The sequence below is a fragment of the Polyodon spathula genome, chromosome 4 (genome assembly GCF_017654505.1).
Source record: "Polyodon spathula isolate WHYD16114869_AA chromosome 4, ASM1765450v1, whole genome shotgun sequence".
NCBI lineage: Eukaryota > Metazoa > Chordata > Actinopteri > Acipenseriformes > Polyodontidae > Polyodon > Polyodon spathula.
This window is the reverse complement of record NC_054537.1, coordinates 25659452-25677970: the sequence shown is the minus strand read 5'-3', so window position 1 is coordinate 25677970 and position 18519 is coordinate 25659452. Positions and strand designations below refer to the sequence as shown.

Below are 18519 nucleotides of genomic sequence, written 5' to 3'. Positions count from 1 at the left end.
AACCAGGCGTGAGTTGATTGACTTTCTCGTGGAAGAAAGGTGCCGCATCCCTCCTGCAGAATTCCAGAGGCTGATGGACTCTATGTCATGGCACATGCTGTACTGGTCGCACGTGGTGGCCCAACACCCTATTAAGTGACTTTACATTGGTGTTTCGATTTTTTTGTACACTACCTGTGTGTGTGTGTGTGTGTGTGTGTATATATATATATATATATATATATATATATATATATTATATATATATATATATATATATAATATATAGATTTACTGTTCTTTTTTTCACTATGATATGCTATATTGGATAACAACAACATAAAGGTTCACTTTATTATTATAAATTAATCTGGCTGTACCAGACTGGTAATATGGTAATTTATGTTTTTGCTACAATTTGTGGTGGATGAGGTTTTTAGTTCCTATATATTTATTTTAATTTCTTTTTCACACAAGGGTGTTGCGCATTTTCAGGTATCATTAATAATTAAATGACTCCTATTGGCCGTTGTACAGTTTGATTTTAACCAGTGATGGTACACATCTAATCTACACCTTTTTTCCAAATTTGACAGCATTCTGAAACACCAATTGTAAGATTTCTGCCTGTTTTCATCATTAGGCAATATTATACAAAGGATGTGAACTCTGTGGTGTGTTATATAATTGATTACAGCATTTAAGGCCAAGAACAGCTGTGAGTCGGACATGTTAATGGGTTAATATAACTACGTTTACAGTCTCAGACAAAAGTATTGGCACCCTAAGCTTATAATACAAGTCAAGGTAACAGATTAAAGACAAGCATGGAGTAAACTTTGACCACTTCTTAATAAAAGCAAAATACACAATTTTTACTAATTTAAGAAATAATGTTTATCAAAAAACAAACTTATTGCATTTGACATATTCGTTAATTACAAAAGTATTGGCACCCCCACTTGAGTATTTTGTGTACCTTGCTTTTATTAGAGTTTTCAGATGGGATCATTCTTAACCAGTATGTTACCTCTTCTTGGTGAATCTGTGCATATTCTGTGTTGCATATTTTCTTCAGCTCGGACAGATTGGATTCACAATGCTTGGCTACATCTTTTTTCAGATTAGCCCAAAGCCTTTCTATTGGCTAGACCTGTATTGTTGCCCTCAAAGTGGATAATTTACTTTGGCTATGTATAAACATATCGAGTGTCAAAATCTAGAGATAAATGAAATAACTTGTCTGTCTATATGTACCGGTATGTAACACTTACATTTTTACATAAAAACATTATTATTATTTATTTCTTAGCAGACGCCCTTAGCTAGGTCGACTTACAATTGTGGATGGTTGATGTACGACATGGTTTTCTACTGTTCATGATACTGATGGTTTCAGTTTTGTGTTTGCAGAACTGGGGGAGCATGTATGTTAACTCACTTGTTTGAATGCACAATTTCTTATTCAATTGTATTGTAATAGAGGAATAAAAGTTATTCATAGGATTTTGTGACTTTTTAAAATGGGCCAGGAAATACCTACTTGGAATGCAGTGTAAGTAATGTATCCTGTGTGCTTATTATCTTGTGATGGGTATGAAGACACCTATATGTACATATAGCCAGCCGGTGGTACAGCTACAGCTGAGCAGCGCAGTGCTACTCAGGCTGACAAAAATAAGAAAATCCAACACAGTTTTGGCTGTGTGCTACAGCCAACTAACTGCAGTCTCTGTTTTCTTTCTTGATTTTCTTTAGTCCCACTTCTCTCTGGCTGTCTTGCTGTTTCTTTTCCAACTCCTTGTTCATCAGCTCTCTCGTGTCACAGCACACCGTTCGTCTTGGAAGCCTGCTACTTATTCACTGTCCAGGCCACGCCTCCGGTGCACCAGCCACCAATCACATGCATGCACGACTTCCTGTTCTCGATGCCTTGATTTGTGATGACGGTGTTGCAACCGGGTCCCATTCGCGAGGCAAGCCGATCTTTTGATTGGTGGTGAATCTCCTGTCTCTGACATACCTGAGCACCTGCTGCAATTGAACCTTTGACTCTGGGTCACAGAATCTTCCCAAACATGGTTACAGCAGATCCAGGGTCGTTACAATATTCTCAGTCTTTAATAATGTCAGTGCAGTCCCTCCCAGGTGTATTCTTCAACTGGTGTCACTGAAACTAAGTGAGGCCAGAACGTGTGCTGCCCTCCAGGAACTAAAATATTAGAATCCAACAAATCATTTTGTAAATCCTTGACACCAGCCAAGCCAGCAGACTTGTAAACTATTTAGTCTTCATGTGTAGAGCAAGCACACTAAAGCATCAATTTTTTTTACCATCAAGCTTAACTCTACATTTACAGGTCCTGCCTTGTGTTTTAAAACTTGGTTTAGAAGCCAGGGTATGACAAAATAACACAGGTTATAATACATCAATTAGTCTGTCAGTCCCCAGGTGGGCAAGACAGAAAGCGGAAGCTGCTGTACCAAGGTGACCACGAGCTTTCGGCCTCGAGTTGATGTATGTATCCTGCTGCTCTGGGAACCCATAACAATCCACATACTGCTGAAGGTAAACTCTGAGGGCCATTGTATCTTAGTTAGCTAGATTTTCATTTATCTACACATCCTACCCCACAACTTCCAAGTGAAAAAAATATTCTAGAAATTTGTAGAAAATTAATTAAAAATAAAAACTGAAATAGCTTAGTGTCCACCCCCCTTGTAATAGCAATCCTAAATTAGCTCAGGTGTAACCAATCACCTTCAAAATCACACACCAATTTAAGTGGCCTCCACCTGTGTTAAATTGTAGTGATTCACATGATTTCAGGATGCATTCAGCAGTTCCTGTAGGTTCCCTCTGCTGGATAGTGCATTTCAAAGCAAGACTCAAACATGAGCACCAAGGTGTTTTAAAAAGAACTCCGGGACAAAGTTTTTGAAAGGCACAGATCAAGGGATGGGTAAGAAAAAAATATGCCTAAAGGCCTTCCCTCCAAATGGATGACCAAGCTTGGAGAATGGTCAAGACGATTATTAAGAAGTGGAAGGTGTATGGACAACAATACCAAGCACCCTGCCTAGATCAGGAATCCTATTTGAAGTATCCACTCCAAACTGGATGACCAAGCAAGGAGGAGACTGAAGGTTACCAAGAGGCCAATGGAAACTTTGCAAGAGCTACAGGCTTTTATGGCCAAGACTGGTCAAAGTGTGCATGTGACAACAATATCCCAAGCACTCTACAAATCTGGAATGTATGGTAGGGTGGCAAGAAGGAAGCCATTACTCAAAAAAGCCCATCTTAAATCCTATTTGAAGTATGCAAAAAAAAACACTCATAAGAAAGTTTACAAACGAGAGGAGGCCATTCGGCCCATCTTGCTCGTTTGGTTGTTAGTAGTTGATCCCAAAATCTCATCAAGCAGCTTCTTGAAGGATCCCAGGGTGTCAGCTTCAACAACATTACTGGGAGTTGATTCCAGACCCTCAAATTCTCTGTGTAAAAAAGTGTCTCCTATTTTCTGTTCTGAATGCCCCTTTTCTAATCTCCATTTGTGACCCCTGGGTTTCTTTTTTCAGGCTGAAAAAGTCCCTTGGGTCGACACTGTCAATACCTTTTAGAATTTTGAATGCTTTTGGTCGCCACGTAGTCTTCTTTGTTCAGACTGAACAGATTCAATTCTTTTAGCCTGTCTGCATATGAACATGCCTTTTAAGCCCGGAATAATTCTGGTCGCTCTTCTTTGCACTCTTTCTAGAGCAGCAATATCTTTTTTATAGCGAGGTGACCAGAACTGCACACAATATTCAAGATGAGGTCTTACTAGTGCATTGTACAGTTTTAACATTACTTCCCTTGATTTAAATTCAACACTTTTCACAATGTATCCGAGTATCTTGTTAGCCTTTTTTATAGCTTCCCCACATTGCCTAGATGAAGACATTTCTGAGTCAACAAAAACTCCTAGGTCTTTTTCATAGATTCCTTCTTCCAATTTCAGTATCTCCCATATGATATTTATAATGTACATTTTTATTTCCTGCGTGCAGTACCTTACACTTTTCTCTATTAAATGTCATTTGCCATGTGTCTGCCCAGTTCTGAATCTTGTCTAGATCATTTTGAATGACCTTTGCTGCTGCAACAGTGTTTGCCACTCCTCCTACTTTTGTGTCGTCTGCAAATTTAACAAGTTTGCTTACTATACCAGAATCTAAATCATTAATGTAGATTAGGAATAGCAGAGGACCTAATACTGATCCCTGTGGTACACCGCTGGTTACCACACTCCATTCTGAGGTTTTTCCTCTAATCAGTACTTTCTGTTTTCTACATGTTAACCACTCCCTAATCCATGTACATGTATTTCCTTGAATCCCTACTGCGTTCAGTTTGAGAATTAATCTTTTGTGCGGGACTTTGTCAAAAGCTTTCTGGAAATCTAAATAAACCATGTCATATGCTTTGCAATTATCCATTATCGATGTTGCATCCTCAAAAAAATCAAGCAAGTTAGTTAGGCACGATCTCCCTTTCCTAAAACCATGTTGACTAGTACCCTGTTACCATATAGGTAATTTTCCATTTTGGATCTTATTATAGTTTCCATAAGTTTGCATATAATAGAAGTCAGGCTTACTGGTCTGTAGTTACCTGGTTCAGTTTTGTTTCCCTTTTTGTGGATCGGTATTACGTTTGCAAATTTCCAGTCTGTCGGTAACCCAGAGAAATCTTGGTTAGCGGTTTCCATAATACTTTAAAGTGTTTATAATGTGCTGCAGCGTACTAGAGTAAACCACTTATAATAACAATGAAAATATACCACCTGTGCCACCATATTTTCACACATAATTTTTGTAAGACGTCACCTTTTATGACGACCAGATCGCTTTTTTTTTAAATTAAAACCCCTGATAGGACAGGACCGCTTAGGTAATCAAATCCGCTTCACATTTGGTGCCCTTGTTATTTTCACAAAGGACAGCCCCTTTCACTTGACGCTCTGACGTAAAGTTCGGCTGCGTCTCTTACTGTGGTGTAGGGGGTTTCCATCATGGCGTCGATGCAGGTAGGTATCCAACTAAAACTGAGACGCTTTATTCCTTTGGTGTACTTTCATCTCGCCGCGTATCTGTCTTCAGTACGCGTTGAATACAGGCAGTCACAGTCGTGTTTGTTTATTTCGCGTTATGAACTGTTAAAGCAAAAAAGAGGCAGTTAGGGGGTTGGATTTGAGAGAGACCGTTTTGTGCCCAAAGACTGCTTAGTAGTAAATCACCTCGCTAACTGGTAGGATTAGAGAACAGTGGCGTAGGCACAGGTGATGGCAGCAGTACCTGGAGCTCGCGGTGTGGGAGCCATAGGCGTCGGTAATCAGTTGCCTTGTTGAAATGTGATAACATATTTGTGCCGACTGTACTAGTCCGTTTCTAGGATGTTCCTGGAGTTTTATCAAAAGTCCAAAGATGCGAGCAGTGTTTTGTTGACAGCAAAATATGTGGGGTATTTAAATATACGATGTTGTCCGTTGATGTTTGTATATAAGGAAATGGTTCATACACTTATCATTTCTATTTCGGATATCGTCTAGGATGTTTTTAAACTGATACATGCAGCTGGGTGCATGAAGCCAATGGTGAAAAGGTAAACCGGAAGATTCATCTTGTCAGATCCACCATGAACGAGTGTAGTCTAACTTATCTAAAGTCTTACGTCCTGTTGCCTAAGCTTATCTTAAGTAAATGCATTTTTTGTTTGTCGGACATAAGCGTTCTGTGCAGCTTGCACAAGATGTTGTTTACTTGTTGTTTTTACCATGCTTTCTGGATTCAAATAATATATATAATATAAGATATATATATATATATATGATCTATATATATTATCAGGACAACCTCCAGCGCATATGTGTTACTCAAACCGATTAAGAGCCTCTTAACTGCGGGCCAGTGTCAGTACTAGATGAAGATCCTGTTCTCTCTCTTGCATCTGTACACATGTAATAGTATTCCTCTACTACACAGATTAAAGACCCCTGCAGAAGTTTTAGCTGCTAAATCATCAGCTTCTCTTGCAAATGTACCAGCAAAATAATGCTGAAAATCGCAGTAGGTAGGATGCTGAATAATATAACAATTTTGTTATTTTGTTTATATGTTTGTTAAATATTCTTCATAGGGCCAACATTTCTGGGGTGTTGTTGTTTTTTAATTTTATATATATATATAAATATATATATTATATATATATATATATATATATATATATATATATATATATATATATATATATATATATATATATATATATATATATATATATATATATAGAGAGAGAGAGAGAGAGAGAGAGAGAGATAGAGAGATAGAGAGAGAGAGAGAGAGAGAGAGAGAGCTTGGATAAGAAATCCCATCCAAGCTCTTGTACCATTTGCTCCAATATTAATCTATATACAACACAGTATACAGGATAACTGTATTATAAACGTGAGTAAAGTGAATTAAACTCGGTCTACTTAAGTCTGTCAAGTGAAATAAAAGGATACAAATTTAAATAATACATGAGGTGGTATGGTAAGCAAAGTACTGCAAGTGCGACAATAAACACAATGTTCTGTATTAGCATTGAAAAAAACATTTGTAAGTGTAAAATTACCATGGTTAGTTTTTATAAGAGCTGCAAGGTTGTATTAGAGGAGTTTAAAATGCAGGGTATAACACCATTTTAAATAAACCACCAAATTCAGTGTTTAAGTGTTTGAAATGTTGAAGTAGTATTTAATTCATACCAACTTTAAAATGGTCTAATTGGTGTTGAACCAGACCATTATAATGGTCTAAGTCAGTGGAACGTTGCAATTAATACTCTGTGATCGGTTCCTTTAGGTTTCTGTGTATTTATCAGAAATTTAGATGTTTGCCCCAATCTGTAGTATAATATTTTATAATATATTTTTTCCTTTTGACGATTTCCTCCAACTTTACCACAGCAATTCAACTGCAGTGTTCACAGGGGGTAAAAATTACATTGATTAATGGCATTGCTACTTACAATGTGAATCGTTGTTTGCAGAAAATCAAAATCTCTCCAGTTAGGTATTTGAAATTGAACATGTTAAAAACGGTTGATGTTTGTTTCTGCTTTTTTTTTTTTTTTCTTCAGAAAAGACTACAAAAGGAACTGTTAGCTCTCCAGAATGATCCACCCCCTGGAATGAAATTAAATGAGAAGAGTGTTCAGAATACAATAACACAGTAAGTAAATCTGACATGTTTGGTTTGTAATTTGTGTTGCGACCACGCCAAATCACTTGCCTCCAGTTTATTTTGTTATGAAACTGCCAACCATTAATGCAGAGAACAAACATGTAAGCATAGCTTTTGTGTTACTAGCATTTAAGACGTCTAGAAAGCAGATACATGAAGCCTAACAGAAGTATGCTGCCGATCAGGGATAACCAGTCCCAGAGGGGCCTTGCTGTGTTTGGTTTAGATGTATTATCCTCTTCCTGGTGATGTGGATGAAACTTATAAATTTAGTGATTTTAATATCTCAGGAATAATAAAAAGTAAATCCCTGACTGCTCTCTGGGGATGCCAAATTCTTAACTAACAGAAGTTGTTTATACTTTACGCTGACTCACTTGAGTAAAGAATTCATTCTACAAGGCATTTTTGCTGCCAGTAGCATTTTATATCATTGAATCCAAATGTGGCTCTTATCTGTGTATGCTTTACACAGACTGAAACAATATTTTAATAGGTGCATCGAGTGTACAGTAAACCACCAGTGTATATATAAAAAAAGTAAATTTAAAAAAAAAAAAAGTTACTTCCGTTCCAAGTACTGTTTCTTTTAATCAGTCATGTATGTTTGTTTAGGATAATATGATTTGGAATCCCAGTGAAAGTTAATGTCAGAAACATTGCATTTGTTATTCATCACGCACATACAGTAGGTGTTAGAATGACAAAAACAGGCGGTAACAGAATGCATTGTAGATGTATTAAGGTGTTATTTAATCGTGATATGTTATGACAAATTATCTTCCTATAGTGTAGAATGTACAGTGTTTGTTACCTGTTGCTTTCTTTGCTGAATGTTGTATATAAAAAAAAAAAAAAAGCAGGATAATCGTTTGAATAGTTTAACTTACTCGTTATTAATTGTACTGCTTTTTGTAAAAACAAACTTATTTTCAGTAATTGGAGTTCTTTCATCAGCAACAGGTCTTTCAGTGCTTGTATGTGTGCATAAATACTTTTGAGAATTATTGAATTTGTAAAAGTGTTATTAATATGTTTTTGTAACCCCTAGTTGTTTTGCTAGTATTTCACTAGAAAGGCTGTACTGACCTTGACATTGTGTTAACTGCTGAAGCTGTGCTTACAGTATCATAACTGTTAAACACTATACATGCACTGCTCTTTTAGGCTTTGTAACTTCTATCTGTCCTTAAGGTCTCTTACTCTGCTGACGTACTGGGCTAAACACTGTTAGTTTGGTTACCTAGAGAACCATGCTTTTAAACATGCACATTTGTGAGGTAAAGTGTGATTGGGCTTCAGTAGACCCAGATAGCAAGCGACATACAGACATAATGACAAACAGCAAGGGAAAGTGAGACAAACTATTCAAGCACAGTAAATTAGCTGAAAAAACCAAGCCTGTCAACTATCTTCCTCTGGGGCATAAAAAAAAACAAACCAAAAAACCTGTTTGGCACCAGTAAGAAGTGCACTGCGGCACGCCTGTCAAAGGCGGTGGATATGCATTAAGTTTATTTTCCCTGCTTACTGTCATGCCATGTATTTAATTTGGAAACCTTTAATTTACATTTAAATTGCAGTTAGAACATGTTGATACATATTTAGACACCGTACTATATTTTTAAATCTGGCGCTTAAGATTCTTATGCATCATTAATAAAAGCGTTTAATTTATGTGCTTTCATTGGTTAGCTTGAATGTTTGCTGCACAGTCATTTTCCAAAAAAAGACAAAGGAAGAAAGGAAAATTAGAAGTCCATTAATTTCTCACGAATTTACTTAACTTATACTTTTACATTTCATAGTTTTAAATAAAATTAAGATTAATAGCTTTCAGTTTTAATAGCATTTGTGGACTTTGTATAATTATTTGTTTGCAAGCTGTATTTTGAATATTTATAGGAAAATTTCAGGAAAATGTATTTGCTTTCTATTTTTATTCTAAAATGGCTATCAGATGTCATTAAGTAGGTATTTCTGGGATGTATTCGTTGATTTGGTGCTAGTGTAGTGTTGCGATGTTCTATTATGTAAAGTGTGATTGGATAGTCAGATTGTCATAACCATTTAAACCCCCCCAGCTGCTGTGTAATTGAGCAGGTTGGAACCCTGTGGCGTGTTTCTTGTTTCGTGTTTCTTTCGTGTGTGTGTGTATGTATGTATGTATGTATGTATGTATGTATGTGTGTGAATGATCCCAGAATTAAGAATAAGTTGTGAAGGCTTTGTTTTACCCCACTGGGTTAACCACAGATCAAAGGATGCCGTGCAGTAGTTTAGGTCAAACATTTTTCTTGTGTGTATTTCAGTACATAAAACAACAGTAATAAAATAGACCTCACTTTTTTCTATTTATTTATTTTTTAAATCTTTGCCATTTGTTGTTTCTTCAGAAAGTAATGGCATTGCTGAGGTTTACTTTTAGGCAAGTGAAAACTTGTCACATTTAACTTAAAATGAATTAAATGTGGAAAAAGGGGTATTGCCTTATTTTTGTCACAGCTCTAGAATACATTATTGTTTTAGGCTATATAGCAGAGGTTGCCAAACTTTGAATGAACTGAAGAAAGAATAATAAACAAAGGTGATAAGAGAATAAAACAAAATAAATAGAAGTTTATTATTTTTGTTCTCTGTATTTGTTCGTGTTTATATTAACCGAGTTAAAGCCGGATCTGTGGTTGAAAGTCAGTTTGATCATTTTGAATTAAGTGCTTGTTCGTTTCGTGGAGACAATTTCACTGAGTAACCCTCCATGTGTAAAACAAAAGTGTGAGGCTTTCAGCCAGAATGAGGGAGAGAGTTTGCGTTCGCTGAAAACAATGGTAAACGTGTGTCTTATCTGCAACAAATTGCTTACACAGTAGACGAGCAACCGCAAACGTCTATGAAATGAATCACAACCCATTTTCATCTGAATATCTTCCTGGATCGAACTTGAGGAGAAACAAAGTAGCCTCTTTAAAAGCACGAGTCAGCAGATGCACCTTTCTGCGTTCAGTAAAGAAGCTGATGTAACTACAAGTGAGTTTTGTTATGGCATGGAATGTAGCCTGTGCCAAAAGTCATTATTCAGATTAGTGAATCTTTTTTTTTTTTTTTTTATACAATTGGAGTGGGCGCTAGACTAGATCATGCATGTTTAAATGTTGTATTGTAGGTCTGAAGTTCATATTATATTTGTGTCTTGTGTCTTGTCATGAGCAGGTACTGAACTCCTTTCAAAATACACTTCATGTGTCTTTCAAAAAAGCTCAATTATTTAATAAACATGGAGCAGTCATATTTAAGGGAAGAGCTTATGGTGGTTTTTGGTGAAATAAGAGCAGATGTATTTTGCTTTAAATAAATTATATTCGGTTATTATAGTATGAAATACATACAGAAATAGTCAACGCCAGTCTCGGGAAGAAGAGGCTGTCCCAATTTAATGAGGCATTTCAGACGACCTTAATCACACTTCTATTTGTAATTTACATCAAGAGTATTTTTTACTTTTTTTAAAATTTTTTAAATGAGTCCCTGTTTATTTGTAAATTAAATTAAATGGGGGGGGTGAGGAAATCGCATGTTATCACAAGGCGAGACTTTCTTTCCACAGCAGCCTGAGAGAGACTCCCTCCAGCTCATTCAAGAGTTTAACGTGATTTACGCAAGTCACAGCACTATCACGTACTCGCTGCACTGTGCTACGCAAATCTGTCTTGCTCTAAAAAGCGATCTTCATTCATCATTTGAAAATACTGTGGCCCAAATAAACGAAGTGACGTCCCAGTTAGACGACATAAATAGCATTAGCAAGAACCGTCTCCCAGAGTCATGTCCCATTTTTAAGTAGAAATTCCGATTCAGTATCCCGATTATGCGGGCACCAACTGTAATAGAATAACACCAGTGTTAAATTTAAAGTGTAATGCACTGTAGATCTGTTACAGTCCAATAAAATAAAAATAAATAAAAATACACAAGCTGTGTAAGGCTGTCCAATGTTCTATCCCGTTTATTTTGCTGCAATCAAGGAATAACTGCTGCACAGATTAGGTGCAAGATTTCATTTTAATTGCTGCTCTTAGTCATATGAAAATCTTGGTAGGCAGGGTCAGGATATTTGACCACCCCTGCTGTATAGCTAGATACCTATTTTGAACATAAAGGGCTGTGTTTTAGTGGAAACTACTGTAGGGCTGAGCTGTGCATGAATCGTGCTGGCATCCAGTAAAGTTTTGTATTGACTGCAAGATAATGCTTCTGACAATTGCGCATGGTTTCGCTCCATCCTCCTTTACTGATTTGATCAATTTTATTCTCTTAGTTGTATCCTGTGCTCAGTTTTGGTTGAACTCTTTTAAAGTTTCCTCGTTCATGGAATTATTGAATTGGTTACAACCTCTTTTTAATTAGTTAAAGCTAATTAAATGATTCTTGGTTTGGATTACCATTATCTAGGTCACTGAGGTCTTTCTCCATTGCGAGTAAGCTGTCTGTTGACAGGTTTTTACTGTAGCAGGAATTTCATGTTTGAGTTGTGTGTTTCTTTCAAACCCCAGATTGTGAGACCATCACAGTAAATTATAGAAGTGTTGTTTTCTGTTTGAATTATCTACGTGTTTACACTTTAACATATTGGGAATGTTTATAACCAATCAGAAAAGCCACCGTAAGATGCTGTCATCGTTATTTTATAAATTACTGCATCATGTATTTATGTTAGACTGTTTGTGTACAGTATATTGTGTATGTATAAGACATTAAAGAAATATTGAATGTGAAACAAGTTGGTTTACACTATACATTTAAATGTTTACAGTCTAGACTAATAACACACCTGGTAAATATCATTGTAACACTGATGGAATTATTTCTTTAGCTATTCAACTTTTAACATGACAACATGCCTCAATGTTCAAATCTACAGTACAAATTCCAATACACAATGATTCATTATAGTGTATCTAGACAGATGTGTTTCAATGAATATTGGAGTCTTTCCATGACACTGTCAATTTCTGTCAGAGCTACAGTAATCAAGCTTGAGTAATGAAAACCTGTTAACATTTTCAGTTGGGCAGTGAAACCAGTTGTATTAAAGGTTACTGCAATGTTTTCCACTGTTGGAGGAGAAAGGGGGGGAAAAAACCTCCCTTTTATTAGTAGCATTTGTGTATAGTGGCAATTGCTTAGCAACTGCCTGAAACTCTGTTATTGTAAACCCATCAGATTGTCTTTATATGTAGGGATTAAGGCACCTGACGTCAACATTATTTTCCTTCATTCTGCTGCTAACAGTAAGAATTGTCAATGCCAAAATGATTCCACTTTTTCCTTGCATAGAAGTACCTAATCTGTCTTATGTAGTTTGTATTGTTTTGTAGATTCATGCTCTCTTTATAGAGAAATAAGATGTCCCTTTGTGTGTGATGCTAAGCAGTGCTTCTTCTCTGTTGCTTGGCTGTTTCTACCAATAACCTCTTTCATACTGCATGTTGTGGGACAGTTTTTTATACTCTTTGTAAACATATATAAACAATTTCCTCTTACTTTGTGTAGTTTTGAAACACTACCTTATTGTGTGTGCCCGTATGTTTGACAAAAGGAAAAAAAAACTATATCTAGACAATTTTCCCAAGTGGAATTTTAACTTGGTCTAAATTATATTACAGATTTGAATCTACCCCACAGGAAGTGAGCTGTTTTTAGATTCACAATTTTAGTGAAAAAAAAAAGCTATTTTATAAACTTTTTCAACATATTAACATGTTAGACTAGGTAACTTTTTAGTGTCATAATTGCTATAAACCTTAACTCATTTGAGTACTGTATTTGTTTTTCAGGTGGATTGTAGATATGGAAGGAGCCCCCGGTACACTGTATGAAGGAGAAAAGTTTCAACTTCTATTCAAGTTCAGTAGTCGATATCCCTTTGATTCACCTCAGGTACTTCCATTCTTAACATATTTTCATTTGTTTATTTTTATCGGCTCTGCAGATCCATAATCAAACCAAAAACAGCCTTCAGAGATGATCACTTGCTGTTTATTGTAGAGCTGTTTTACCCTTTTAAGTTCTAGCCTTTTTAAAGACCAAGTTATCATATTTGTAACTCTAAATGTTACAGCTGCATAACTGAATATAACCAGCTAAGACCACTTCTCTGTGTGTACACTACAGCAGCTAAAAATGTTTGCAAATTGTCAAGAGTTTGTAATTATGGGTTGCTACCTGGAAGTGCCAGACCCCAACTATGTAAATATCAGAGCCTGAAATAAACCATTCAGTACACCGTACTTCTTTGTACAATGTAGAAGTGTAATTCTGGGCTATTGGGATGTTTGCCTGCTCCTCGGAGTTCAAGTGTCTATTACTCTTTCCGTACCTGCATGAACTGCACTGTCAGGCGTTTCACCCCTGGGCCAGCAAACAGTTCAGATTAAGAGCATGAATCAAAAAATGGAATCGGTTTCATGTAAAAAAAATATTTCCGCTAAAGTTATGTTCCTCCTTGAATATCAGTTAATTTACTTTGTATAATTAAAATCAAAGATAGTTTGAAATGTGTGCTTGTTTCTTACATAGTTTTATTTTCCTGGCCACATAAACAATGAGGACTTCTCTTTTATTTATTTTTTATTTTTTTTAAACAAGCCTTCAGATGGTAATTTCTTTAATATTGTGTTGCTTACAGGGATCCTTGTGAAATGAAAATGTGTGTGATTTTATAAATATTTGTTCCACATCTCTTCCTTTTTGTTTTGCCCTCTAACAACATAATAGTTCATAATGAAGTTTTAACATCACTGTACAAGGCAGTCATGATGAATAAGATATATTGTGTGGTATCGTGACTTTAGTGTACTCTTATATCACTACTGCTTTTATTAGATACATCAGTTTATATATCTTTTGCTGGCACACACCTATGACAGTTGTATTTGGGTCAGAAGTTCTTCAATTCCCTACTATCGACTGACACTCCTCACTGTATTATAGGGCTGTGTGAGATACAGTCTCAAATTCCTGTCGTCTTTATGGATAATTAAAACTAGTCGTGTTAAAGCTGCAATTTTGACCATGGCATTTCATCAATCCAGCTTTAGAACAGCACTCCATGGTTAACTTGTCTGGATTCCATTTTTAGTTAATGTAACGTACAGAATACGGTCCGTATGTCCCACTGCTTTTAAGCATGGCCCTGAGGTGAGCGTACATGTACTTGTTAATCCACCAGCACATCTACATCTGCTGTCTTAACTCTCTTTGACCGGTGACCTACAATAATTGTGGTCATGTACCTTTTTGGTTTCTGGATGAAGACATAACTCTAAGATAATGACTGCTGGTACCAAGCTGTTCTGTTGCAGTCAATATCGATAACACTGTGTAACACAGTTTTTGTTCCTGGGTAGAAAGTGTTATTTCCTAATTGCTTATGCCTCAAAAGTATAGAAAATGGCTATTATTCCCCACAAACTTTGCTTGTGTGACCAGAACAGTGATATTTCAACATATCACTATTTCCAATGGGAAAATGGGCAAATATGTGAACGAAAAGACACAAAAAGTCAGGAAAAAACAACATATGAATCCAAATTAACATGTATTTATACTAACGTAATACAAAGATGACTACAAAAGATTTAGAAGTGAGTAGTTTTTTGAGATTTACAATTACGCTGTATTTACAGTATAATTGTAAATCTCGAAAAACTACTCGCTTCTAAATCTTTTGTAGTCATCTTTGTATTACTTTAGTATAAATACATGTTAATTTGGATTCATATGTTTTTTCTGACTATGTGAATGAAAAGACACACATTAGCCATTTTCTATACTTTTGAGGCATCTATACTTTTTGAAGCAATTAGGAAATAACACTTACTACCCAGGAACAAAAAAAAAAAAAAAAAATGTTACACAGTGTAACCAGTGCTGTCCAGTAAAAATGAACTGTTATTTAAATACATTGTTTCAAAGTTGTTTTACTTCATGTTTACACACTGTTCTGTCAGTTATAATAATAAAATGGTTGGTGCAGCTAATCTAGTGTTGGTACTGCTCATGTGAGCCCTCTCGCCAAGCATGTATTCCATTCTCCACTCTTATTCTGTCACCTCATGTAACCGAGAGTATTAAGCTAAGACGTATAGCATTATGTGCTATTCTCTATGCTGGAAAGTGCAATCTATCAGAGAAGTTTACATTTCTGTTTAAACAGTGACCTTATATGAATGACGAAGTCATGCTTTTTTTCAGCTACAGCACCATGATTCCATACCTAAAGAAGGAAATGTTATTAATAAAGTCGGCGCTTTTTATTTATTTACTTTTGTTTTTTTAGGTTATGTTCACTGGTGACAATGTACCTGTCCATCCTCACATTTATAGCAATGGTCACATCTGCTTATCCATTTTAACGGAAGATTGGTCTCCAGCTCTGTCAGTGCAATCAGTCTGTCTTAGCATTATCAGCATGCTTTCCAGTTGCAAAGAAAAGGTAAGAAATATAGAAACATTCAAAATGCATCCGTAAATTGAGCGTATGTTTAAAGTTGTATATAAAAAATGTGGTTAGCATAGATATTTTAAGATGTTTTCACTGAATTTTGTCTGGTCAGTCTCAAGTTTTAGAAGTTCTCTGAAGCATCCAATAATTAGTTTGGTCCCCTAATGTTACGCAGCTCTTCGGTTGCGATGATAAGCATTTTATTGTCATCAGCGCTCCGGATAAGTTTTGGGGTCATTGAGTAATTTAATATAGTAATAAATAGGACTGTCAAGCAATTAAAATAAAAATAATAGTTAATCTCATGGATTTTTTTTTTTTTTTTTTTTTTTTTTTAATTTAATCTTGGTTTTAATCGCATTGGTAATTGATACAATTATTGCATCCATCTCATTCAAGTTTGTATTATTATTATTATTATTATTATTATTATTATTATTATTATTATTATTTTAAACTTATTATCTAGAAGGCCTTACATGGTCTTGGACCTTAAAGATCTGCTGAGCCCATATGTCCCTGGTCATTCCCTGAGATCTCCTGCCAGTCCCTAAAATTTGTTTGAATTCTGTCGCAGCCAGGGCAATTAGTTATAATGCCCACTGTCTTTGGAATGTGCTCCCGATTCATATCAGTAGTGCCATCACAATCCCTTCTTTGAAAACGAATTTGTGTGGGTCTGTTTTATTTGTTGCTTTTTTTCAGACTACTTTAAAGTGGTACAATATCTTTAAATTAAGCCTGAGGGTCTTTAGAGTTTACTTTTAAACTTCTTTTAATATCCATTTTATTTATTTATTATTGTAATTTATAAAACATTCATGGGGCTGCTGGAGACACCTAATGAATGTCATTATTTTTATAATCTTAGTACACCAAAGGAAAAGACAACGGCCGACTGCTCTATGTGTTTAATTTCTTCATTTCTGTTTTGATCCTATAGAGATGGCCACCAGATAATTCGTTTTATGTAAGAACATGTAACAAGAATCCAAAGAAAACAAAATGGTGGTATCATGGTGAGTTTAGGAAAAAAAGAAATAGTGCAGTTTAAGCATGATCTAATTCATGTAAATCCATCACAAATCAGTAGTAGGTTTTCTGGTGAATTTCTGATTGTGTGTTTAAATTGTGCTTTTTCAGTGACTTAATTATGAAACGTTTGGTCCAATGGGTGGACAAAAAAAAAGTTTTATGTTTAACCAGGACATTGAAGTGTAGATAAAGTCCAGATTATATCTGTATTGAACAGCGTTCATTCAGCACTATATGAATGAACAGGACTGACCCTAAATAGATGACTAACAATATTTTAGAACAATTATTTTGTAAATAAATGTGTTTTTTCAATTTTGATTTCTTGTGCCTTTTATAGATATATGCTATAATGTTAGATAATTATCTTTTTTTTTTCTTTCACAGATGACACATGTTAATGTTCAGTTTTCTAATAGTCCTAGAAGAAAGAAGTCCCACTGAGTACATAAGCACTTTGATCATACAGTCTTTGAACTTTAACATTTGACTGGAAAAAATTGACACATTGCGCTGAAGATTACTTCCTTTTACTGCATTTCTACCAGCATGCAGCTGGATGCATGTTGATAGCTGGTTTTAAACAAAGAAACAAAAAAAAAAAAAAAAAAAAAAAAAAAAAAACATAATTCACCCAACATGGTTTCGTTTGCCATGAGGTATTAATGCAGAAAGTAAGGAGATTTGTAGCGACATTATTCCTATTAAGTAATTTTTATGTTATGTCCCTTTTTTTTTTTAAACTTGTCAGGTCCTCGTGTATTGTGCAATAATCATGACTGATGCATGCTTGGGCCTACAAAGAAAGATTAAACCCTAATGAATTTGTCCAACTCAAAGGGATTTCAGCTTTTTAAACCCAAGGAAAACACTTTTGTACTTTCAATTATATGCACTGTGACAATAACTTTGTTAGTAAACAGCTAGTGTGTGAAATATTACCATCTCGTTCCACTGAAACTCCTTGCCACACTTTCTATTCAGGTAATTGGTTCTACTTTATTATAACGTTTTTGGAAAAAAAAAATTATAAACCGGTTTGACTGTTCATAATATATCAGTTATTGTGTGGGCTGCCATGGCTGTATAGACAATGTAGTTCATATTTTTATTGCACAAGATATCGATTTATTAAGCTCTAGGCATATAGGTTAAACATCTTCTAATACTGGTCACTTGCCTTCACTGTCAGCCCTGGTCCATGAGAAAAGAAAAACAGACAGTTTGGAAACCACCCATATAGTTTTGTGTTGCATTATTATTGTTACTACTACTTTTATTTGTTCGTTTTATTTTGTTGTAAGATTGTTATGCTTAAGTTGTCTAAAATATGTTTTTTGATTTGAAAAGCTAGTTGTCTTTTTTTGTAACTTATTTCTCTTTACTTGCAAACCTCATCCTGATGTATTTCTTAAACAAATACATTTTGAAGGGTGCTTAATGTTTTGAATGATTGTGGAAGTTATTTATTTATTTATTTTCTTCCAGTTTATTGGTAAACCATGCAAATAATTACTGCACCAACATCTTAAATTTCATGAAACAGAATGGAAAACAAGCATTCTTAAATTCAAATTTGATGTGACTTTTTTTCTCTATATTTAGTAATATACTTCAGGTTTTAATAATGTCAATTTACATACAGGTTACTTGGATGCATTACAGCACACAAAGTGCCTGCAAGCACTCTGTTGTGCGGTATTATTTATTTCAACTACACAAAGTCAATTCTT

At 35.3% G+C, this 18519-nt stretch overlaps 1 protein-coding gene across 1 annotated transcript; it reads left to right on the top strand.

Moving 5' to 3' along the window:
* Positions 1 to 4964: 4964 nt before the first annotated feature.
* On the top strand, positions 4965 to 18227 carry LOC121314357 (ubiquitin-conjugating enzyme E2 W-like). The gene is made up of 6 exons (XM_041247517.1): positions 4965 to 5051; positions 7145 to 7236; positions 13083 to 13185; positions 15587 to 15742; positions 16695 to 16770; positions 17174 to 18227. Exons 1-6 carry the CDS (start codon positions 5037 to 5039, stop codon positions 17185 to 17187), a joined length of 456 nt encoding a protein of 151 aa, XP_041103451.1. The 5' UTR covers positions 4965 to 5036; the 3' UTR covers positions 17188 to 18227.
* Positions 18228 to 18519: the final 292 nt, after the last annotated feature.

What these genes read in the sequence shown, in the direction of transcription:
- LOC121314357 (XM_041247517.1), top strand. An exon ending in ATCCCTTTGATTCACCTCAG is followed by an intron (nt 13,186 to 15,586) that starts GTACTTCCATTC and finishes TTGTTTTTTTAG; the next exon opens with GTTATGTTCACTGGTGACAA. An exon ending in TTTCCAGTTGCAAAGAAAAG is followed by an intron (nt 15,743 to 16,694) that starts GTAAGAAATATA and finishes TTGATCCTATAG; the next exon opens with AGATGGCCACCAGATAATTC.